Genomic DNA, 26,097 nt, shown 5'->3' on the forward strand with positions numbered 1-26,097 from the left:
TATTTGTGAGTAGACTGTATTTAATGAAATGTCCGTGATACCTGCCATTCACCCCTATTTCTTTTCCATACATATCTTGTTGTCCTTCCACGCCTGGAGATCTATGGCGGGAATTTTATCACATGATACAAAGTCGTTCCTGAAAGAAACTACAATTTTAGATCTACTATTAGATTTTAGACAAGACTCGATAAAGACCAGAGATTTATTCGTTTAAAAAATCAAATATGAAATGGATTTCTATTTATCTAATCGGACAAGGAAGTTTATTATTTATCTATGCATTTATTTTAAAACATTATCTGTCCATCAATACATTTAAAACTCAAAGACTATTTAGTTAAGTAAGTAAAGATTTAGTTAACACAACAAGTCCTTGCAGTAGAGTATGAAAATAGTTCACCTGGCTAACTTTATCTAACCTAAATACAACAAAAAATTTGTTCGTGACCTCCAAACTTAATTAGATGATTAAAATAAATGTGACTATTCCATATTCATTCATAACAATTAGATATTTAAGGTACACGGAACTGCGCAAACTACTAATTGGTACGCGAGCAATACATACCCAGGAGAGATTCTTAAGAAAGCATGCGGCTGAATATGATGGACCCCAACTGCATTATTGCATAAAATCCTTGCAATGCTAGTCTTCCTTATTTCCATCAATTGACCTGTGATGTAAGTAGTTCAACACTTTACTCTTGTAACAAATCAAATCCAAAAAAGAGGTATCATCAAGAACATTAACTCACTTTTAGTCAACGCAGCAGGGAATCCACCATGTTCAAAGAAAAACTTATCAGAGTGTCTCCACAGCAGCAAGTTGTGGGTCATGATGCAGAGTAGCGTGGGACCAACAAATCCATCGGGAATCATGCGCTCCATGTATATCCCCGTCATGAGATCCACATCATCTACATCTTTGTAAAGACGACTTAGGGATTCTATTTTCTGTAAAATAAATGGCTTACGTCAAATTGCTTTTCGTGTGCCTTGTGTAAACTTTGCAAATAAAAGTCTTATAAAACAGACCTAAAGCATTCGCTCGTAAACATAACCGCCCTTCTATCGCAATCGAGTGAGACAAGATATCCTGCTGACAAAATACTAACAAGAAGAAAAAACAGGTTGCACTCCGATAGTGCCGGCAGAAGTCTATCTTACGAATTTTCAATCAGGCCACGTGTCCTGACGAGAGTTTAACAAAGGAGATGTTTCATTTTCGGCCATCTCTTGTACACTATATTTAAAAAACAGGAATAATTTGTATAATTGAAGAAAAATACACATATATTTTGATAACCTTAAGTATTCCTGTTTAAAAATATTTAAAATAAGCATTCCTCATTGAAATATTAAATATGGCGGAATACTGTCAATGTCAAGTTTTCAAAACTGTCGATAACCTATGTGTACCCCACACATAGGTTACTATACTCTTTGGATGTCGGTAATTCTGTATTTCGCTGTTTTTGTCGTAAAGTTATTGTTACCTTAGTACTTTACAACCTGGCTTTTGTTTTGGGTATCCCGTCATTATTTCTGAATTTAATTAATTATTTATAATAATTATAACAAACAGGTGGTTTGTTTAAATAGTATCTGGTTTAATAGATGTAAGTGACATGTCAAATTAAAAAAGAAGAAGTTGTCAATTTGATATGTGTTAATATATAATAGTGGACTCCAATGTAAACGTTGAATAAATATGTACTGATAAGAAGATTCCATTTTAATCCTGAATATGTTTCTGCTCTGTGCTGCTTACGATTTTCGACTGATTCTACCTTACTTGTTTACCAAGCTTATGTTTTATGGACTCTTATGCTTTTCGTGCGATCGCTGTGGATTGTGTTGACAAGGATTCGACAACATCAGGTAAAATATACATCAGTTAGTTGTATTAATCGTGAAATAATCGTTAATAATTTTAAACTAGAGAAGCTAATCTTTTTACATTTCTCTTTTTTTAGATAATTACAATAGCAAGACAAGGACATTATTGGGATGACAAAATAATCAGTTATTATTGCAACTGCATCGCTGGGCAACGAACCGTCCTCGTAGGTAGTTGCGCTCACATTATGACCATTGTTTGATGTTTGGGCTGAGCTCGTCACAGGATATTAAGGAACCTGCTACATGATTGGATGAAAATATTGATAAGGGAAGATATTGAAAATGAATAAATAATGTATCTAAGTGAAGAATAAATAAAATATTATCTAAATGTGAACTTAAAGTTGTTTTATTTACACACTTAATTAATGTATTAACTAAAATAAATTGGTATAGAAGTACATATTTTGGTATGTTTGTTTTAAGTCAAGATTTATGAAAGTAAATATAATTCATGTTTATCAAATATAGGCATTGTTTCTCAATACATACAATACAATATTTATATATCTACGCCCATTCGCGTAAAAAATATATTAAAAAGTATATAATGTATATAGTAAGTTAAAATGGAATGACAGATGACATTATTACGGTAATCACTACCGCCATGATGTTTTTCCACTGTTGTGTTGCAAGTTTAAGTGTAAATTATTGTTTTTTAACAATTAAACGAACATGATTTGAAGAAAATGAACACCTATGAATTGTTCTTGGCAAGTTTTCTTAGTTTTTAGTATTGTGTACAAAAGGTGGCCGGGAGCCCATACATTTTGAAACATCTCCTTTTACCCATCATCATAAAAGTTCACAACGCTGCTAAAGAAATGTTCACTCCAAAACACATTCAATTTATCTAACAAGCTACACTTACATCGTTGTCAATAGTATCATGGAAGTCTTCAAAGGTCTTAGCAGGTTTCATGCCGCAGAAGTCCCGGTAGTCATTGTACGACAAGAGACCAGCGTCACGCCCTCGCATGATGTCGATAGCTACCATATCGCTGGCCGCTTGAAATTTGCCATAGACTCGATTACCAATCTGATAATAATAACAGTTTACTCAACATAATAATAAATCAGTAACCAAGTTTTTTTTTCCTTCCTGGTAAGTGACAAGCTTTTCAATAAACAAGACGCTTTTCAATATAAAAGCAATGTGAAAATAGTGATGTCACAGTTAAGCCATACGCACATTGCAACGAATCCGCGGTTAAAGTTAAATGTAACAGTAACTTTGACGGTAGCGATGGAATGTAAAAATTCTATTTTGCATCAATTTATTTGTTATTCATTTAATTTGTGTCGCTGTCACCACAATTTTCATCTCAACCTCCATCTTCCAACGTCGACTACGTTGGCAAATATGGAAGTTGACAAAAACTGTAACTGTAACCGATCGAAATCGAGCGGTTAATTTTAAGTGTTAGTTAATTTATTAATGGTGCTATTTTGAAGTTAGTTAATGCTGCAACTAATGATTTTTTTAACCATGGATTTAACGGTTGGTTAGGTTAATGCAACCTACCCTAAGAGTTCATTCCCTTCGGACACCGTCAGTTAAGACTTTCCTTGTCAGTGAAAACTTACTTCTGGATCCAGTACATAATCAAATTTTTCAGACGGTTGGACCAGAGCGCCGAACGTGACGTCTTCTTCCGTATTGTTCATAGGGTAGATTCCACTTCTGTATGCATCGTCGACTAAAGATCTGCTTCCAACGTACTTTTTTTCTCTATATAGGCTATTTTAATAGAAGGTCATATTAGTATTCAATCAAATATCACGAAAAGTCCACGAGAAGTTGATATGAATGGATACAGGGATAGACTAAGCAATCTGTAGCAAAACGGAAATTTGAAGTCACCATTATATAAAGTTTTCCTCAAGTAAGTCCATGTTGTCATAATAACAAAAATGTATAAGTATCCGGGGGTACGGCTGTGCCACCGCCAAGTCGAATAAATAAAATACACGGTCATACAATGTAAATGTAAGGAATGCCTTTCTCGAAGCAATTCAGGACGTTTTTGACCCCCCTTTACTTCGTTGTAGATTCCTTATGTTTCGTTTATTATACAAAATACAGTAAGTTACTTACTCGGCCACACTTGACTGGTAGGTATGAAACCATCTGATTCCAATCATATATTCTATATATACTCCTGGCACCGATTTAGGATCAAAATCGTTAACATAATCATTTGAGTCGAATATTATGCCAGCGGCCAAAGCGGTTTTGTAACCTGAAAGACCGAATGACAAAAATCGTAATTCGTTCTATTTAAAATATCTTTATTTTAATAAGCAAAAAACTGCTTTTAGATACTTGCCAGTTCAGAATTGCTTGCTACAGTACAGATTTTTTATCATATGTTAATAATGTACAGATGTTACCACCACTTACATGTATGTAATTTGCAATACTTTTATACAGATAACAGGGCATTAATCCGCTATATCCAGCAGAACACAGCCACGATACTCTTATTCCTTTGAATAGATGACTCATATTGATGCGTTGTTCAACACTAAGTTGGGCGACAACCGTGCTTAATATTCCTTCTATAAGGCAATAAGATAGATAGAAGAAGTCTGTAAATGGTAGTCGTACCAATGAGCTCGGCGATTAATTCATAGTAAACGATATGTTGCCACTGCGCAATGTTGATCTGGCGCGCCTTCTCGTAGAGCCGCTGGTCGTCCCAGCACGGGTTGATGGCGGACAGCGCGCGCGCCAGCCGGTTGTGCTCCCGGAAGAACCATAACGATGTTAACACCAACCCCGGGCCCGCGTTCCCGATTAAGCTGTCTCCTAAAGTTAAATAGTTTTATTAAGATCGTGCCAAATAATGTGACTAGTAATGAAACCATGTGTTATAACAAATAAATAATCTGTAATATTTTATTGTACATTTGTAGTGTTTTAATATACTTTAATCGTTTTAATATAATTTAACTAGTAGAACCCAAGGCTTCGCCCGCGTAAAAATATGATATGATATAAAAATAACTGTAATTGTAAATTTGTACCTTTAACAATTTTAACGATAAAGTAACATTAATATTTCATTAATAAAAGTTTTTTTATTAATGAAATATTAATACATATTTTTTTTCGTCCCTTTGTACCTAAATTGGTCAGTCAAGCTTTCTTCAGAAACATACACTAAAACTCTAATTAGTGGACTGTAATTAAACTTCTTTAAAATATAAGTTAAGTTAAGTTAAGTAACAATAGTTATTATTTACACTATTTCATAGGAACCGTCTATAGAAGCAAGCTCTCACAACTTTTGGTGTTGAGCTTAAGGTATACCGCCTCATATACAGTGGTTCTTTCCAGGGTCGCTGGCTGGGCGGTTAAAACTTCTATTCTTGCCGCCTGCAACCCCAGATGTCCCTCTTTAGTCTCTTACGAAAGGCAGGGGATACTGCAGCCCTGTTCTAGCCCAAATTTTTTATCTAAGGTCTATGTGTCTACAACATCACCATCCACGTACAATCACAACAATACCCCACGGCAGGGACAAAATGTCGGCTAGCAGTGTAACCAAAGTGGTTGTAATGTAGTGAATGTTAATAAAATTAGGCATTATTGTATATGAAATTTGCACCCGTGTGTGGTGTTTAAACAAAGGCATACTGAATACACCCTTTCAAAGCCGTCTTAAGGGTTGATCTAAAAAAAACAGTGACTCAGATGCTTCATTGACACCAATGATAATTTTCATAGTGCTTCCTTCCAAATCAAACGATTATAAACAAAAGTTCCAACCCCTATTTAACGACGTTAAAGGGTTAATTTTCCAAAAACGGAGAAATGAGTATTATATTAATTACAACCCTAAAGACAAATATTAATTTTCATAGACTTGTCTTCATAATCGTCTTACTTCTAAACAAACTTTCAACGCCTATATTAACCACTTAGGGGTAGATTTCCATAAATGGTGTTAAAAAAGTTCTATCATTCCAAACCAGACGGTCAATTGCTAATTTTTACAGGCTTTGCTTCCAAATTAACGGTTTTTTTAAATAAAGTTCCATCCCCTATTAAACGACCTCATTGGTTGATTTTCCAAAAACGGTGAAATGGTGTCCTATTTTAACTACCTTAAAAGATGATTTTCCAAAAACTATGACATAGGTGTTTAATTAATTTTTACGGAAAAGCCAAATACCGATTTTCATAGAGATTACATCAAAACTGGGGTACTTTCATACAAACTTACAACCCTTATTTAACCCACATAAGGGTCGATTTTCTGTAAACGGTAGAATTAAAGCTGTACTATACCTAATCAGTAAGGCAATGGCTAACTTTCATAGTGCTGGCTTTCAGATTGGCAAATTTTAAAATAAGCTATGAACCCCTATTTTACAACTTAAGGGTTGATTTTCCGAAAATGGTGAAATAGGTATTTAATTATTTTCTATCGAAAACCCAAATACCGATTTTCGTACAGTTTACATCAAAACTGGGGGACTTTCATACAAACTTACGACCCTCATTTAACCCACGAGTTGATTTTCCAAAAACGGTAGAATTAAGGTTCCACTATATCTAGCCTGTAAGGCAATGGCTAACTTTCATAGTGCTGGCTTCCTGGCTAAGATGGCAAATTTTAAAATAAGCAGTCAACCCCTATTTAACCACCTTAAGGGTTGATTTTGGAAAAACTCTTAAATTAGATTTTTATTATTTTAAATCAGTAAGCTAAATATGAATTTTCATCGAGTTTGCTTTACAATTGACGGACTTTCATACTAACTTTCAACCCCTATTTAACCCCCTTAACGGTGGAATATCAAAAAATCCGTTCTTAGTGCGCACCTACATTATAAAATGAAGCTAAGTATATTCCAAATTTCATGATTGTAGCTTCAGTAGTTTAGTCAAAACCTTGATTAATACGTTTTGAACTTGAGTATCTTTTCGCTTTTATATATATAAATATATATATAAGATAGAAATAAAATCTTTCATTTGATACTTAATAAAATTACGAAATATACGAAAAAAAATATAGAAAAAGAAAGAAAAATCGATAATGTCTAAAATAAATTGTATGTTTAGGTAAAGTAAGTAGAATAAAGTATGAAGTGACATAATTTTTTAGAGAGTGAAAAATACTTACGTACCGAAATCATAACAAGTTACTTCCAAGTTTTGCGGTTCATTTCCAAAGCAGAAGGGTGACAACCCCGCTGGCACCTCTCGAGACCCCTCCATTCTGAAAGCCAGCAGACCACTGCTGTTGGCTCGGATCATTCTGGACCTCAGGTTCGTAAACCCGTAAATAATTGATAGATCCAGTAGTGGTGGGCTTCTGTTATACTGTTAACGAAAGTCGAATTAAAGCTCCTATAACATACATATTCGTTGCCGATTTCAAGAGTCATCATATGTACGATTAAATTTCGTATCACATACCTAAATTAAAATCAAATCTTGTTACAAGTTTGTTGTGTACTCGTACCTAATAATACAACGTTCAGAAAACGCTTGAAAACGACAAATTCATCAAAATATTACACGATACGTACTTTATGTTAGCAACATGAAACAATGACTCAAATGCCTTTTGTTAATATAAACTATGTTAACTACATGTAATGTAAAATGTAAAAAGCGTTATTTTGCATAACTACTGAAACGACGTTTAGTTTTTGCATAAAGCCATTAATTATGACGCAACTATAATGACATCTGATAATAAATTTAAATTGATATTGTCCTAGCGACAGGAGAAGTTTATGATCAAATCAATGGCTTGTACCCTCTCCGCAGGTAGGGTGTTAGGCAAGCAGCCATAGTCCTGGTAGGTCTCGACACGCGTGAGGTTCATGCAGCGGATGCCGGTGCGACGCAGGAACGGGTCGTCTTGCGGCACCAGGATGGGGATGCAGCGAGGGTCCGCTAAGTTTGGCACTTGGTTGTTGATGCAACAGTCGCTGACGATGGCGTATCTTACTAAAAAATATTTGCTTTTTAAAACATTCATAATCCCTTTGACTAAAAATTCAACTTCGTCTTTAGCGAAATAATATCAGAAAATTATATAAAAAATAATATAATAAAAAGGTCTAACAAGATATTAAGAGAACTTACACGCATAGAAGATATCGACGCTGTCTCCAGAAGCAAACAGGAGCACGAACGGACCTACAGATGAGAAGTATTTATCCCTGAATTGCCCGTCACTTAGCAACGCGGTCCTTATATGCCTTGCCGATGGTAGCGGCGTACCATCGTGAGCTGACCTCAGCGTATTTCCTGAAAAGTCGAAACAACTGTGTAAGATGTATATTATTTGGTTGAAATTTAGTTCTCAAAAGTTCAAACGCAGGTTCAAACGCATTGATCTCAGATAGATTGAAAATAATCAATAGTAATCCTATGTAACATTAGTGTCTATGAACTGCAATGTGGACTATGCGCTCGTTTTTTCCTTCAATTTAATAAACAAAATGGCACATATGATATCAGTAATAACAATTTGTAAATAAAGTATTCCATATTTCCTACTCGGCGAAATTGTCATCGTGTTTTGACCTCCATTTTGTAATTTCTTGGCTATCGTGAAATTACACAACTTAACTGTCGTGTTCAGACTTAACTTTACTTTCCCTTCAAATTAGTACTTATATTCCGCAAAGATTATTCTATTATAAATTAAAAAATATTCCACGTCACCTATTCCGAATTGGGCCGGTAGCAATCTAGGGAATGGGGTGAGCGTGGCGCCGCGCGAGGGGTACTTGGGGTTGGTGCACGTGCCGTCCACGCGCCGGCCCTCGTCCTTGCGACACGGCCGCACGGGCACCGTGCATAGCCTGCGAAAATATATTAAAAAACTGTCAACCTTTACATATCTGTTGCTGCACATAAGCATTCCGAAGAAAGAGAAGCTATAATGCTATAATGTTAGCCTACCTTAACGTTTGTGCTGATCGCAATAGTCAATAAAGTTTAAGGCTTCTAGTTTTATCTAGAACGAAGTTAAGGGGGGTAGAAAATGGCCTGAATTGCTTCGAGAAAAAAATGGTATGTCCGTGCCGCTTTTTTTCTTGCTCAACTTGGCGGGGGCTGTAATGTGCCCCCAGATGCGTATAATAGGAATGCATAATAGAAGGCACACAACTCTTTTTTATATAAGCCTTTAGTTAATTCCTTCGACATCCGCAAAAAGATAATCAACAATTCGATTCAAAAATAACAGTAAAATTACCAAGCGCTAACGATCTTAGTACGCGAGGGTAACGACGCTTGAATTTTTAATGACTGGCAGGTAATATTACCGCTATTTGCATATTCTAAAAACAAATGACATACAGTGAACCGTTGACGATGTTTGAAAAGTATGCGTCCCGCTTGTCTCCCAGCGGCTTCCCGAAGTAGGCGTCGTATATCTTCACATCTTGCGCAGACGCACACGTTAGGGCGACCGCGCAGAAAACAAAAAGACCGGTTATGTGTTTCTCCATTGTTTATAACTAACAAGAAGGTTAATTCCACTAAAATAGAATATATACACGTAATACAATATATACTCATTATTTATTAACTTTAATTGATTGCTTGCATGTAACATTTAATAGATTTTTTCATATTTAATGTACAATAATTTTTTTGTTATATTATATTATACTAAACACGATTAAAAATATATTTGTTGAAATTCGAGAATGTTATTGTCGGTGAAAAGGAGAAAACAACATATCCCATGTACTTAATCGTAACTGTTAGAAACTGTATTGTATATACAGCTACTATAATGTAATTTTTTGTAGATTTAATTTAAAATATAATTATTATTAAGTGTAGGAGAGACTGGGGACACATGATTCTTACGGGAGACTAGGTACACTGGATTTGCAGATCTTCTGTGAACACGATATGATTTTAGTGTGGCAACATTGGTTGTCTATGATACGTTATAACTTTCTAAAGTTGGTACTCTTGTCCCATTTGATATTCAAGCAGATGGCGGATGATTGTGTGTTTCCTGTCGCAGGAAAATATTTTTCGTAAATTTTCATTTTGGTTAAATAATTGGTTAGTAAACTTATTTTGGGTAATTATCACTTTTAAATTATTCATTATCTATGTTTTTAAACGTCTGTTTCATATAATAGTGTTAATATTGGGTTGTTCGGAAAGTTATTTCGTTTATTTTTGTGTAAATCAAAGAAAATTTTCTTATAATGAATAAATATTTTATAAAATTATATATTGGCTATTTTGGCATCTTTCTGGTAGGAGCGTGATTCCACGTTCTTAATTTGTTTGGTCGATTCTTGCAAAAAACTGTCGCAGGTGATTTTTGACCTCTTTATTTCAAGTAAAGTTTTTACTGTCCAAAAAATAATAATCGGAAGGCGCCAGGTCTGGAGAATATGGTAGGTGTGGTAGAGTAACTTATTCGCTTCAAAAATGGATCATTTTCGTGACGTTTCGGGAGCAGATCATAGACGTCAGCGCGACGATGCAAATTTTTCATCGTGAGAAATCGAGGGACTCATATATCGAACTTCAAGCTTAAATCCAGGCCTTTCAAGTGGTCATAAACGGTTTATTTCCATAAATTTAAACTCTGGCCGATCTCACGTATTGTTATTGGCCGGTTTGCATTAACTAATGCCTTTATCAGCCTTAATCGGCCTACCAGAACGTGGTGCATCTTCGACTTAAAAATTGCCGGATCTAAATTTTGTAAACCAGTTCTGCCACTGGCGTACTGACAACACATCTTCTCCATACCCATTAGTTGTTTTTTTTCTGACTTGAACAGTATTTTTACCTTTTCTATAGTAAAAAAGTAAAATATGACGAAAGTGCTGCTTATTGCTCTCCATATTTAAAAGGGCACCCACCAAAAACTGTTACATAAAATCAATTGAACTTATTCACACACAAGCCTTGCTATATCAGCTGTAAAAACATATAATGACAATGCGACTTAAGTGTGAAGTTAGCTGTGAAAAAATACAATTAAACCCTCTATCGAGAAAAAACGAAACGAATTACTTTCCGAACAACCCAATAGTAGTAGATTTTTTTACAATATCTTTTTATAACCACAGTATAGCTAGAGTACACATGGTACACTTTCTTATGAGAGATGATCCCACCGGATCAAGCGTCCACTAATGTTTGTTTTTAATAATTTTAGGATTCAGTATAAAGTATAATAATATAAAACGATAGAAGGTGCAAGAAAAACAATATCAACCATATGATTCTGTGATAATAGGAACATTAAGTAATGTTAGCTGAAAACATAGATACTCGTACATGTGATTTATCAAAACAGTGGATATGTTGTTGTTGTTTCTACTTTACCTACTAAGCAAATAAATCAATGGTATATCAATTTTAACCTATATTTTTTTTCATTTTGGTATCATATGAAAATATAGAAGACTTATTTCCCTTAGGATCTGATATCATTCCCTATACGAAGTTTTCGTGGGCTGGTTACACAATTTATATACCGATATTATTAGCTTTTATACTTAGTATAGCTAATGAAATTCCACGTATTTCACTACCTATATATCTAAAATCGGATAAATATTTACTAAATAGTGGTCAAAAAACAAAAGGGGGGATCAAGTGTCCCCAGTTTCCCATACTTATAAATCTATTCTATATACTTTATAAATGTATTTCTTACCTAACTACCTATAAAAATTCCTCCTGTATATTACGAGTATATAAATACGACGGTGCTACATTGCTATTTTTAACATGGATATGGCAGTGTTGTCGACGAACGACGACGAAGTGCTTAAACAAAATCTTCCATATATTATTATGTCGATAAAAGCAATGTTTAATTTACACGTGACAATAATGTGATAATTTCAAAATAATAGTAAGAACAAAGTGGCAGCGGCGCTTAAAAGCTCGTCAAGTGTAATGGCGGACATCCATCAAACGCAATAAGCTCTGCGAAATGACAACGTAATGGCCGCCCGATGTTATAGAGCACTTTCATACCTACTGCTTTGTCTCTATTGCACCTTCAAATTTCGTTTTCGCATACCGGTGGTATCCCACTGCTGGTTCCGACCAAGGTCTACCGCGTAGGCCAAGTGCCTATTTGTAAACTACAACACAGCTTTAAAGAACTCTCAGTGTGTAGGTTTTCTCAGGTTATTTCCCTTCATGGTAAAGCAAGTGGTAGTTTTTTAATGAATTGAAAATTAGCATGTACTCTATTTCATGGGAATGGGTTACTGCGTCTCATGGATTTCAAAAATCAACCCCAATTATGATTGTAAATCTACCTAAAGTCAGCCAGCGTACCGCTGCTGCTCTGCCTTATTACAATCTTCAGAAAAGATCAACGTTCAACTACTCTTATAAGATAGAAATATATTTTTAATTTCAACCTAAAAACTAAATTTATATAAAAAAACTAATGGCTTTTGTCTTAACAGTTTGTACAGGAACGGCACGTACGTCTGCAGTAGAACCGTGGTAGACGATGAGAACAGAAGTGGTATCCTCGCAGTGAACAATACGGAAGCTGACCTTACTTTCCGGATATCAACCCTTGGCAAAACTAGATTCTGTACTCGATACTGATGTAAGTCTCAAAGCCACGGTTCATAGCGACTTTTTCAGCTAAAAAAGACCGGATAAAATTTTAATATACGGGCTGAATTTTTCATACGGGCCTTCAGGGGCAAATCCGAAACTATAAGGGTAGCGAAAAAAAATTTTAACAAAAAAATAAAACCGACTTCTATGTCACTACAAAGTAAAAAATAATTGAAATAAATGTTGGTTTAGTACATATTTCTGAAGTCGGCGCTCAATATATTTCGTTTGATAACAGCGTAAACAGCGTGTCCAATATGAGCGCCGACTTCAGAAATATGTACTAAACCAACATTTATTTCAATTATTTTTTACTTTGTAGTGACATAGAAGTCGGTTTTATTTTTTTGTTAAAATTTTTTTTTTCACCCTTTTTAGTGATGATATGCTAACGTTTGTATTAATATTATGTAAAATTGTATAAAGGTGATCATGAATAAAGTTAAGGTCTGAATTCATACGGATTGGACCCACCCGCTCGCAGGGCGCTGCCGCGCCCTTCTCGCTTAGTTTTATATTGTCTTATATGTTCCAACCTAACCTAACCAATTCAATACGAAACACTATAGGCGAGGCTTTATGAGATACTAATTATTGGCTAGGTTAGGTAGGAACAGATAAGTAAATAAATCAAACTAGGTGGTAAAACTCTGCGAGTGAACCGGTCCAATTTACATTAATTCAATAGTTAAGAAAAGAAAAAGGAGTTGAAGGTCAAATTTTTCATCATATGTCTCTGTCTAGCAACTTCATTACAACAAATGTATATTCTATATACTTTACATGGGAGGCACATCTGCATCATCAGGATTGAAGAATTGAAGGTCATATCTTCCATCATATGTCTCTACTCAAAGACCTCATCATATATTCGTAAGCTCCAAATGCCTAACTTGTATGATTGAGGCAGGAGGCACTTCTGCATTATCAGAGTTGAAGAGTAGAAGGTCAAATTTTCCATCATATATCTCTACCTATCAACCTTATTGAATATTCATAAGCATCAAATGGCTAACTTGTATGGTTGAGGCAGGAGGCACCTCTGCATTATCAGAGTTGAAGAGTAGAAGGTCAAATTTTCCATCATATATCTCTACCTATCAACCTTATTGATTATTCATAAGCATCAAATGGCTAACTTGTATGGTTGAGGCAGGAGGCACCTCTGCATTATCAGAGTTGAAGAGTAGAAGGTCAAATTTTCCATCATATATCTCTACCTATCAACCTTATTGAATATTCATAAGCATCAAATGGCTAACTTGTATGGTTGAGGCAGGAGGCACCTCAGCATTATCAGAGTTGAAGAGTAGAAGGTCAAATTTTCCATCATATATCTCAACTTATCGATTTTATTAAATATCCATAAGTTCCAAATGCCTAACTTGTATGGTTGAGGCAGGAGGCACTTCTGCATTACCAGGGTTGAAGAGTTGAAGGTCAAATTTTCCATCATATCATGTTAACCTAGATACTCAATGTTCATTTTAAGTTTCATGAGAATTGAGTGGGCAGAAGGTAAGTTGTCATAAAATATGTAAAAAGCAGGGGTAGTGATGATGAGTTCCACCCCATAACTTAAATTCTAATCATCAGAGCATACTAATGTTAAGGTAGGAAAGTACCGCAACGAAACTCTCTTTCATATGAAAAAAAGAAAATTAAAATTGGTTAAGAAATACTCGACTTATTCAAGTTTATATGAAATCGGGTTTTTCCAATTTTCCGGGAAAACTGGCGGAAATTTTCAAATTTCCTCGAAATGGGACCCCCTGTGAAACTAGCCACATACAATGGTGTATGAATCATGTCGATCGGTCGCGGCATCGTGAAAAAATCGCCGAACAAACATAAAAAAAAATATATATATATACGGTCGAATTGAGAAACCTCCTCCTTTTTTGAAGTCGGTTAAAAAATGTTGAAAGGAGTTACGAGGTTGATTTTGATAAAAACTAAAACTACATCATTAGTTTTTTAAAATATATTTTTCCCTATCCGGGAATCGAACGAGTTCATTTAAAAAAAAATACACCCTCTATATTATTCCACTCTCTGATAGTGTTGCTTATAAGGATCAAATTCTAGGAAGTAATGATAAATGGCAAACAATAAAAATAATTTACTAGGTTTTTACTTGGTTTTGCCGCAAACAGCAATATCATAATGCTGGTTAATATATCGGCTTATTTATATATATATTTTCGCTGTAGAAAATGGAATTCCTGAGTCGTTTTTACGATGATGCAGATGACGTAGACCTGATAACAGCGATATACATAGAGCGTCTGATTCCCGGCGGCCACGTGGGGCCCACGCTGTACTGCATCATAACACACAACTTGCTGCTCTGGAGACACTCTGATAAGTTCTTCTTTGAACACGGAGGAGCTAATTTTTATTGTAAATACTTAGGCTGGTACCGAGATATCCTCATCTATCCTTAAAATTATGGTATCACCTATATATACGAGTACATGACGCATGACAGATCTGCGTTAAAATAGATGTATAAAGTTGGATGCTGCGTTAACGTAAAAGGGAAATTATTATTTATTTCCCACCGTTAACTTTCTATTAATAAAATATAATTTTTTGAACACAACTTGTAGCCTTTAGGAATCGGCCGTTTTTTTTGTCTCAGATCAATTGAGCGAAGTGAAGTCTACGAGTATAGCAAAGCTTACGAGTATTTGCGACGATGGAATTGGAATCAGTCAAATACAACCACACGCTTTCTTGAGAAGATCCAAATGGTAAGCCAAAACCAAATAACTAAATCAAAACGATACGATCACGTTTATGGTAAACTGTGACAGACAATAAGTAGCAGAACAACTGCGTTTAAATTAATTAAATTTTCCTTCACTAGTTAACTTTCGCCATTTAAAACGCATTTTTTTTGCGTTGCGTTATAGAATTAAGGTACATAGTTATTCCTTGTTTATTACACAATTGTTACATAATTTAATACCTTATCAGTAACCAACATAATATTTATATTTACTTACATAATTTTTCGAATATGAAGCAATTGTTCATGACAACCATTTAAATAGTATGTAATTACCCTCTGCCGCTATTCCGCAAGACTATTTGGCTTAAATAAACAGCGAGGCCGGCGACATGTAAGACCTCAATTATATTTGGGCTTGCAGTTGAATGCAGTCCAACTAATGCTGGTTTTACTTTAATTTCGTAAATAAATATAATGTTAAGAAAATGACTGGAGCCCCTATCCTACCAGGTGTCATAATAATATCCATAATTTCAATCTACAATTTCCTTTGTAGTCGGGGCATGTACCAGTGTAATATTTAACGGCGTCTTAAACTGGTGATCGGATTTTGCTAGACAGTGTTCAGATATTGGCATTCCGAGCCATCACTGGAGTCTGAGTTTCTCATGGAGATTACTAAACGATAGAAGATATTGCATTCTGCACTGCGCGTATGCTATTAAAAAGTTGCAATCGACACTCATTTTATATACTACAAAATTTCTTTTACTCTCAATTGATTTTGTTCTGATTTGCAGAACATACTTAGAAAATACGCGTAGGTATTATTTAAATATAAAGAAATATATATCTATATAATATGATAATGATATATATATATATATATATATATATATATATATATATATATATTTTAAAGGATGTACTCCCTGTGGTTCGACTCCGGCGGCAACACCGCCACATCTATTACAATATGCCTAATATGTTTTTTATAAGATAGAACCCACAGACCTATATTGGGTACAAATACAGGTCTGTGATAGAACCGGAGTTTTACCCAAATTGACATTTGCTACAATTCAAGTAGAACTATCTACAACACACTTATCAGATGCTTATAAAAATTACAAAACTGTTTAGATATTTTTCATAACAAAAACACATGAAGTTAGCGAACAAGGCTAACAATAATTGCGTGTAGAAATCGATTGCGAAAAGTGAATTTGTCGGTATTTTAATCGGTATTGTTAAATTAATGTTATTGCATATTTAACATACTTGTTTTACTAATATTAGCACGGCATATTAGATATAGGTATATGTTCTTTACACAAAAAATTGATAATGGTCTATCATTAAATATAATATGAAGGGATGGATAAAAATATTTTTAAAACTCCATAAATTTTTTCAGGATATATTTTTTGGTTGTATATAATTTTTAAGTACATCAGATACAAAAGTTTATAAAAAGTTCATATGCATTTTTTTATTCGAAGATGAAGTATAGGGAAAATATTTGTGAGTAGACTGTATTTAATGAAATGTCCGTGATACCTGCCATTCACCCCTATTTCTTTTCCATACATATCTTGTTGTCCTTCCACGCCTGGAGATCTAAGGCGGGAATTTTATCACATGATACAAAGTCGTTCCTGAAAGAAACTGCAATTTTAGATCTACTATTAGATTTTAGACAAGACTAGATAAAGACCAGAGATTTATTCGTTTAAAAAATCAAATATGAAATGTATTTCATTTTATCTAATCTGAGAAGGAAGTTTATTATTTCTCTATGCATATATTTTAAAAAAATATCTGTTCATCGATGCATTTAAAACTCAAAGAATATTTAGTTAAGTAAAGATTTACTTGGTTAACACAAACAAGGCTTTGCAGTAGGGTACGAAAATAGTTATCCTGTCTAACTTAATCTAACCTAATTACAACAAAAATTTTGTTCGTGACCTCCAAACTTTATTAGGTGATTAAAATAAATGTGACTATTCCATATTCATTCATAACAATAAGATATTTAAGATACACGGAACAGCGAAAATAACTACATACTTTTAAAAAATAAATTTGTTTTAGTTAGTACGCGAGCAATACATACCCAGGAGAGATTCTTAAGAAAGCATGCGGCTGAATATGATGGACCCCAACTGCATTATTGCATAAAATCCTTGCAATGCTAGTCTTCCTTATTTCCATCAACTGGCCTGCGATGAAGTAAGTTATTCAAAATTCTTTATATTAGAAAAAAATCGAATCAAACAAGATTTATTATTAAAAACATTAACTCACTTTTAGTCAACGCAGCAGGGAATCCACCATGTTCAAAGAAAAACTTATCAGAGTGTCTCCACAGCAGCAAGTTGTGGGTCATGATGCAGAGTAGCGTGGGACCAACAAATCCATCGGGAATCATGCGCTCCATGTATATCCCCGTCATGAGATCCACATCATCTACATCTTTGTAAAGACGACTTAGGGATTCTATTTTCTGTAAAATAAGTGGCTTACGTCAAATTGCTTTTCGTGTACCATGTGTAAACTTTGCAAATAAAAGCATTAAAAAACAATTCGAAACCATTCGCTGGAAAACATAACCGCTCTTCTATCGCAATCGAGTGAGACAAGATATCCTGCTGACAAAATAATAACAAGAAGAAAAAAAAAGCGGGTTGCACTCCGAGAGTGCCGGCAGAAGTCTATCTTACGAATTTTCCATCAGGCCACGTGTCCTGACGAGAGTTTAACATATTTTACCCATCACCATAAAAGATCACAACGCTGCTAAAAAAATGTTCACTCCAAAACACATTCAATTTATCTAACAAGCTACACTTACATCGTTGTCAATAGTATCATGGAAGTCTTCAAAGGTCTTAGCAGGTTTCATGCCGCAGAAGTCCCGGTAGTCATTGTACGACAAGAGACCAGCGTCACGACCTCTCATGATATCGATAGCTCCAATATCGCATGCCGCTTGAAATTTCCCATAAACTCGATTACCGATCTGATAAAAATGAAAATTGACTCAACATAAATAAAACAACAATAATAAATCAGTAACTGAATATATATTTGTTCTCTCCTGGTAAGTGACAAGCTTTTTAATAAACAAGATGTAATTTATAAAAGCAATGTGAAAATAGTGATGTCACAGTTAAGCCATACGCACATTGCAACGAATCCGCGTTTAAAGTTAAATATAACAGTAACTTTGACGGTAGCGATGGAATGCAAAAATTCTGTGTTGCATCAATTTATATTTCATTAATGTCATTTCTGTCGCTGTCACCACAATTTTAGTAGACGTTGGCAGATATGGAAGTTGACAAAAACTATAACTTTAACCGATCGAAATCGAACAGTTAATTGCAAGTGTTAGTTAGTTAATTAATAATGGTGCTAGTTTTGAAGTTAGTTAATGCTGCAACTCATGTTTTTTTTAACCATGGATTTGACGGTTGGTTACGTTTTTGAAGACATTAAGTTACACGATGCAACCTACCCTAAGGTCGTTTGTCCACCGCACCGTCACCGAGCCGATACCGAGAACGAGATTATTTCGGGCCGATTTTAATATGTCGTGACGTCAATAGTTTGTCCACCGCGATGATATCGGCGGTTTGATTTGTTCCAGCTATCACGCGTGTGACGGCAGTGTATGGACAAGTTACAATTTTTTTTATATTGCCGGCATATCGGCACGTCAAAATCTCGGTGCCGAACTAGCGGTCACGCTGATGCATCTACGCTACTTCGGCGCCGTCATTAATTATCGTTATCGGCTCGGTGACGGTAGAGGTGGACAAACAGCGAAAGAGTTTATTCCCTTCCGACACCGTCAGTAAGACTAATCCTGTCAGTGAAAACTTACTTCTGGATCCAGTACATAATCAAATTTTGCAGACGGTTGCACCAGAGCGCCGAACGTGACGTCTTCTTCCGTATTGTTCATAGGGTAGATTCCACTTCTTAATATATCGTCGACTATGACTCTGCTTCCGACGTACTTTTTTTCTCTATATAGGCTATTTTGATAGAAGGTCAGATTAGTATTCAATCAAATAATACGAAAAGTCCGCGAGAAGTAGATCTGAATGGATACAGGGACAGACTAAGCAATCTCTAGCAAAACGGAAATTTGAAGTCACCATTATATAAAGTTTTCCTCGTGCAAGTCCGTGTTGTCGAAATACAAAAATGTATAAGTATCTGGGGGTACGGTCGTGCCACCGCCAAGTCGAATTACGGCCATACAATATTATGTAAAGGTAAGGAATGCCTTTCTCGAAGCAATTCATGACGTTTTCGACCCCCCTTAACTTCCTTGTAGATTCCTTATGTATCGTTTATTATGCCAATATACAGTAAGTTACTTACTCGACCACACTTGACTGGTAGGTATGAAACCATCTGGTTCCAATCATATATTCTATATACACTCCTGGCACCGATTTAGGATCAAAATCGTTAACATAATCATTTGAGTCGAATATTATGCCAGCGGCCAAAGCGGTTTTGTAACCTGAAAGACCGAATGACAAAATCGTAATCCGTTCTAAATATTTAAAATATCTTAATTTTATTTAGCAAAAAACTGGTTTAAGATACTTGTCAATGCTACAATACAGAATTTTTATTATATATTAATAATGTTACCACCACAGATGTTACCACCACTTGTATAATGCAATACTTTTATACAGGTAACAGGGCATTAATCCGCTATATCCAGCAGAACACAGCCACGATATTCTTATTCCATTGAATAGATGACTCATATTGACCTAATAAGATATTAGAGACCAATTATCAGCCATCTAAGGACGATTACCAATCCGATGCGTTGTTCAACACTAAGTTGGGCGACAACCGTGCTTAACGTTCCCTCGATAAGGCAATGAAGTAGAAGTCTGTAAATGGCAGTCGTACCAATGAACTCGGCGATGAATTCATAGTAAAAGATATATTGCCACTGCGCAATGTTGATCTGGCGCGCCTTCTCGTAGAGCCGCTGGTCGTCCCAGCACGGGTTGATGGCGGACAGCGCGCGCGCCAGCCGGTTGTGCTCCCGGAAGAACCATAACGATGGCAACACCACCGCCGGGCCAGAGTTCCCGTTTAAGCTGTCTCCTATATTTAAATAGTTTTATTAAGAGCGTGCCAAATAACGTGACTAGTAATTAAACAATGTGTTATAAAAAATAAATAATCTGTAAAATTTTATTGTACACTTGTAGTGTTTATATATATTTTAATCAGAAATAAAATGTTTCATCTCTAATAATATTATATACGAAATTACATACTTCTAATAATATTATATACGAAAAAAAATATATAAAAAGAAAGAAAAAATCGAACATGTCTAAAATAAATTGTATGTTTAGGTGAAGTAAGTAGAATAAAGTATGAAGTGACATTATTTTTTTAGATAGTGAAAAATACTAACGTACCGAAATCATAACAAGTTACTTCCAAGTTTTGCGCTTCATTCCCAAAGCAGAAGGGTGACAACCCCGCTGGCACCTCTCGAGACCCCTCCATTCTGAAGGCCAGCAGACCACTGCTGTTGGCTCTGATCATTCTGGACCTCAGGTCCGTAAACCCGTAAATCATTGATAGATCCAGTAGTGGTGTGTTTCTGTTATACTGTTAACGAAAGTTAACAAATTTAAACTAAATTTAATTAAAACTCTTATATCATATTTGTTGCCGATTTCAAGATTCATCATATGTGCGACTAAATTTCGTATCACGTACCTAAATTAAAAACAAATCTTATTATCTAGTATAATTTATCTAGTAAAACGTCGTTTAGAAAACGCTTGAAAACGACTAATTCCTCAAAATATAACACGATACGTAGTTTATGTTACAACATGAAACAATCACTCAAATGCCTTTTAATAATATGTTAACTACATGTAATGTAAAATGTAAAAAGCATTATTTTTTATAACTATTGAAACCATGGTTAGTTTTTGCATAAAGCCATTAATTATCACGCAACAATAATGACGTCTGATAATAAATTTAAATTGATATTGTCCTAGCAACAGTAGAAGTTTATGGTCAAATCAATGGCTTGTACCCTCTCCGCAGGTAGGGTGTTAGGCAAGCAGCCATAGTCCTGGTAGGTCTCGACCCGCGTGAGGTTCATGCAGCGGATGCCGGTGCGACGCAGGAACGGGTCGTCTTGCGGTACCAGGATGGGGATGCAGCGAGGGTCCGCTAAGTTTGGCACTTGGTTGTTGATGCAACAGTCGCTGACGACGGCGTATCTTACTAAAAATTATTTGCGTTTGAAACATTCATAATCGTGCAGGAGCATTTGGCCGAAGCTTCGGCTTCATCTACTTTTGACTAAAAATCCAACTTCGTCTTTACCGAAATAATATCAGAAAAATATATCAAAAATAGTATAATAAAAAGGTCCAATAAGATATAAAGAGAACTTACACGCATAGAGGCTATCGACATTGTCTGCAGAAGAAAACAGGTGCACGAACGGACTTAGAGATGAGAAGTATTTATCCCTGAATTGCCCGTCACTTAGCAACGCGGTCCTTATACGCCTTGCCGATGGTAGGGGCGTACCATCGTGAGCTGGCCTCAGCGTATTTCCTAAAAAGTCGAAACTAGTAAGTAAGAGTATAAGATTTGGTTGAAATTAAGTTCTCAGAAGTTTAAACGCAGGTTCAAACGCATTGATCTCAGGTAGATTAAAAATAATCTTTGAACTGAAACGTAGACTGCGCGCTCGTTTTTTCCTTAAATTTAATAAACAAAATGGCATTTATGATATCAGTAATAACAATTTGTAAATAAAGTAAATAACTTATTCCATATTTTCAACATGGCGAAATTCTAATCGTGATTTGACCTCCATTTTTTTAATTTTCCCGCTATCGTGAAATTATACAACACTAGTGGTGCCCGCGGCCTCGCCCGCAGTTTAAAGAAATAATATGACATACATAAACAGAAAATTTGTACCTTCATTGGAATTACAGTGGTGCCATCTGTCGAAAATTGACCTTACCAACTCCTAAACCTTCGTGGGCTCTTGGACAACAACTTTGCTAAAGATCATCACTTAATCAAATGCATAGTTTCCGATTCTATAAAATATATATATACAAATATTCATGTTTATATAAATACATAGATGATCGACTATCATGGATCAGTAAAGTAACTGTAGGTAAATTATGAAAAATTCGAATTTCGATCTTCTGGGTTGAAAGATCGATTCACCGAATCAATCCATTACTGGAGATCGATTAAAATAATCGATTTTTTGGTTCAAAAGATCGATTCTCCGATTAATCGATCTCAGATCGCCATCTGTAGTTCCCGTGAGATTTCCGGGTTAAAAATATCCTATTTCCTTTTTCGGGTCTCAGACTATCTATGTACAAAATTCCATTCAAATCGGTTCAGCGGTATAGACGTGAAGAAGAGACATACAGACAGACAGAGTTACTTACGCATTTATAATATTAGTAAGGATTAGTAAAGAATTAGTAAGGATTATTAAATTATTAATTATTATTTAATTATTAATTATTACTATATTAGTATGGATTATTGAGGCTAACTGTCGTGTCCAAACGCTTAACTTTAGCCCCTCAAATTATTACTTCTATTCCGCAAAGATTATTCTATTGTAAATATTCCACTTCACCTATTCCGAAATGTGCCGGTAACAGTCTAGGGAATGGCGTGAGCGTGGCACCACGCGAGGGGTACTTGGGGTTGGTGCATGTGCCGTCCACGCGCCGGCCCTCGTCCTTGCGGCACGGCCGCACAGGCACCGTGCACAGCCTGCAAAATAAGCATGATGTAACCCGGCAAAACTGAGCGAAATATTACAGATTAAGTATAAAAATATATTTAAAAACTGCCAACTTTTACATATCCGTTGCTGAACATATAACAACATTCCGAAGAAAGATAGGATTTGCCATAATGTTAGCCTACCATTTATGCTGATCGCAATAGTTAATAAAAATTCAGGTATCTAGTTTTATCTACAACGAAGTTAAGGGGGGTCGAAAATGGCCTGAACTACATCGAGAAAAAATGTATGGCCGTGCCGCTTTTTTTCTCGCTCCACTTGGCGGGGGCACCGTGCCCCTGATGTATATAATAGGAATGCATAATAGGATGCACACATCTCTTATTTATATAACCCTTTAGTTACTTCCTGCGACATCCACAAAAATATTATCGACAATTCGATTCATAAATAATAGTCAAATTACCAAGCGCTAACAATCTTAGTACGCGAAGGTGACGACGCTTGTCCCTGTAGTTCTGGGACTAGAAAAAGGCTAGAGTATCCCCTGCATATCATAAGAAGCGACTAAAAGGGGGCTTCCGGGGTTGCGGGCGGCAAGCGTGGGAGCTCGAACCGTCCAGTAAGCGACCCTGGGAAGGGCGGCGGTATGTGTGGTCGCATACTGTCGTGAACACCAGATGGTGTGGGAGGAGCGAAAACTGCTCTCCCAGAGCAGAGCCAGATCTCTGGAGGACTCCGGTTGCGTTTCGTCGAGATCCCGGAGTTCTCCAACAAGCGTTGAGGACGGCCACCGGGAGGGTTTTAGTGCGGTAAAAATCCCACATAACCCGGCGTCGCTCCCACGTGGTCGGCTACCTTTTGCTACCCCTCGTTAATAAAAAAATGGTAACATTACCTCTATTCGACCCCGGCTGCACCACCGCCACACCTATTTCTGCCTAATAACAGCAGTGTTAGGCGCTGCTGTGTTCCGTTTTGAAGGGTGTGGTAAGGGAGACATACTTTTCCGAGGCGTTCCAGCTTAGTCCTCAAGGGTAGCGGCGGATCTATGGCCGACCTCAGGTAGGAATATCTAATCCTATCTGGGGTTGATTACAGATGTCCATGGGCGGCGGTAGCCACTTACCATCAGGTGGACTGCAAGCTTGTCCGCTACTCCTATATTATAAAATATATATGTATAATTGCATATTCTAGAAAACAAATGACATACAGTGAACCGTTGACGATGTTTGACAAGTAAGCGTCCCGCTTGTCTCCCAGCGGCTTCCCGAAGTAGGCGTCGTATATCTTCACATCTTGCGCATACACACACGTTAGGGCGACCGCGCAGAAAACAAAAAGACCGGTTATGTGTTTCTCCATTGTTTATAACTAACAAGAAGGTTAATTCCACTAAAATAGAATATATACACGTAATACAATATATACTCATTATTTATTAACTTTAATTGATTGCTTGCACGTAATATTTAATAGATTTTTTATAATTAATGCACAATAAATTATTTATTTGATTATATATTATATTATAATAAACATGATTAAAAATATATTTGTTAAAATTCCAGAATATTATTGTCGGTTTAAAAGGAAAAAACAACATCTCCCATGTACTTAATCATAATTATTAGAAACTGTATATATACAGCTACTATAGTGTAATTTTTTGTAGATTTAATTTAAAATATAATTATTATTAAGTGTACTTATAAAACTTTCTAAATCTATTTCGTTACCTAACTACCTATAAAAATTCCTACTGTATATTACGAGTATATAAATACGACAGTGCTATTTTTAACACAGACATGGATATGGCAGGGTTGTCGCCGTTCAAGCCTCGAGGTGGCGTGCGCGGTGTTACTGCGCGCACGTCACTGACGAGTGGATGGAGTAGCTCCAGCTCCATCCCGAACCGAGATTGGCCTGGTCGCAGGCAAACGCCGTCGTGACTGCGGCCGATTGCCACTAGCGTCCCGACAAAGGGCGTACAGAGGAACACCGTGGGGTTTTCGTGGGTGGGGGTCCAGCATATCCTCTCCGCTACCCCCGCGATTGAAAGGAACCCATGAAGGGTTTCTCAACGAGAAAAAAAACGGGTTGTCACCGTAATTAAACGACGAAGCTTTCCATCTTCCATATATTATTATGTCGATAAAAGCAAGGTTTAATTTACACGTGACAATAATTTAATATTTTAAAAATAATAGTAAGAACAAAGTGGCAGCGGCGCTTAAAAGCTCGTCAAGTGTAATGGCGGACATCCATCAAACGCAATAAGCTCTGCGAAATGACGACGTAATGGCCGCCCGATATGACAGAGCACTTTTATACCTACTGCTGTGTCTCTATTGCACGATCATATTTTCTTTTCGTTACATACCGGTGGTATCCCACTGCTGGACAAGAGGGGGTCTGCGAGTGGGAGGGGTTCCGGCCAAGGTCTACCGCGTGTGCCAAGTGCCTATTTGTAAACTACAACACAGCTTTAAAGAACTCTCAGTGTGTAGGTTTTATTTCCCTTCATAGTAAAGCCAGTGGTACTTTTTTTTAATGAATTCAATATTAACATGCACTCATTTAATGGTAATGGGTTACTGCGTCTCATGGATATAAAAAATCAACCCCAATTATGATTGTAAATCTACCTAAAGTCAGCCAAAGGTTCGCTGCTAGCTCAGCCTGATTACAATTTTCAGAAAAGATCTGCGATTAACTACTCTTATAAGATAGAAATAGATGTGGCAGTGGTACCGTCGTATACAACTAGGAAAAGGAACTACCTACTACCGTTAAATGTAAGATGTTAAGCCACAACATAGTTTCTGTTCCACGTGGGCCACTGGGCTATAACCGTTTGCATTGCGCAACATTGCGGGTCAAGGTCATAAGGCTTGTCACAACTGCCACCTATGCGCGCAAGCCAAAGCATAAAGCGGAAATTATTTTAAAGAAATATATTTTCTATTCCTAGATTTGGTACATTAGTGAATTAGTGACATTATTATCTTC

General features: G+C 36.1%; 1 protein-coding gene and 1 long non-coding RNA gene across 2 annotated transcripts; one reads left to right on the plus strand and one right to left on the minus strand.

The window, feature by feature from the left end:
• On the minus strand, window positions 1-24,447 carry LOC140748013 (uncharacterized). Its single transcript, XM_073080699.1, has 24 exons — window positions 24,296-24,447; window positions 22,966-23,105; window positions 21,738-21,902; window positions 21,370-21,563; window positions 20,732-20,927; window positions 20,208-20,408; window positions 19,656-19,800; window positions 19,150-19,303; window positions 18,115-18,282; window positions 17,568-17,766; window positions 17,377-17,482; window positions 16,848-16,915; window positions 9,245-9,329; window positions 8,606-8,745; window positions 8,021-8,185; window positions 7,689-7,882; window positions 7,051-7,246; window positions 4,520-4,720; window positions 4,007-4,151; window positions 3,496-3,649; window positions 2,780-2,947; window positions 759-957; window positions 572-677; window positions 1-139 (listed from the first exon to the last, which is right to left on the minus strand). Exons 1-24 carry the CDS (start codon window positions 24,445-24,447, stop codon window positions 55-57), a joined length of 3,726 nt encoding a protein of 1,241 aa, XP_072936800.1. The 3' UTR covers window positions 1-54.
• On the plus strand, window positions 9,899-14,869 carry LOC140749395 (uncharacterized). Its single transcript, XR_012103095.1, has 3 exons — window positions 9,899-9,967; window positions 12,358-12,506; window positions 14,734-14,869. It is a non-coding gene; the product is annotated as an uncharacterized LOC140749395 (long non-coding RNA).
• Window positions 24,448-26,097: the final 1,650 nt, after the last annotated feature.

The sequence above is a fragment of the Epargyreus clarus genome, unplaced genomic scaffold, assembly GCF_041222505.1.
Source record: "Epargyreus clarus isolate Ecla_fem2 unplaced genomic scaffold, WU_Ecla_fem_2.2 ptg000003l, whole genome shotgun sequence".
Taxonomy (NCBI): domain Eukaryota; kingdom Metazoa; phylum Arthropoda; class Insecta; order Lepidoptera; family Hesperiidae; genus Epargyreus; species Epargyreus clarus.

Bases quoted from the DNA above. Each gene is read 5' to 3' on its own strand.
- LOC140748013 (XM_073080699.1), bottom strand. From the start codon at position 24,447: ATGGAGAAACACATAACCGGTCTTTTTGTTTTCTGCGCGGTCGCCCTA. The intron at 17,483-17,567 runs GTGAGTTAATGT...ACTTCATCGCAG, and splicing joins CCCTGCTGCGTTGACTAAAA to GCCAGTTGATGGAAATAAGG. The intron at 140-571 runs GTATGTATTGCT...AGTTTCTTTCAG, and splicing joins TTCTTAAGAATCTCTCCTGG to GAACGACTTTGTATCATGTG.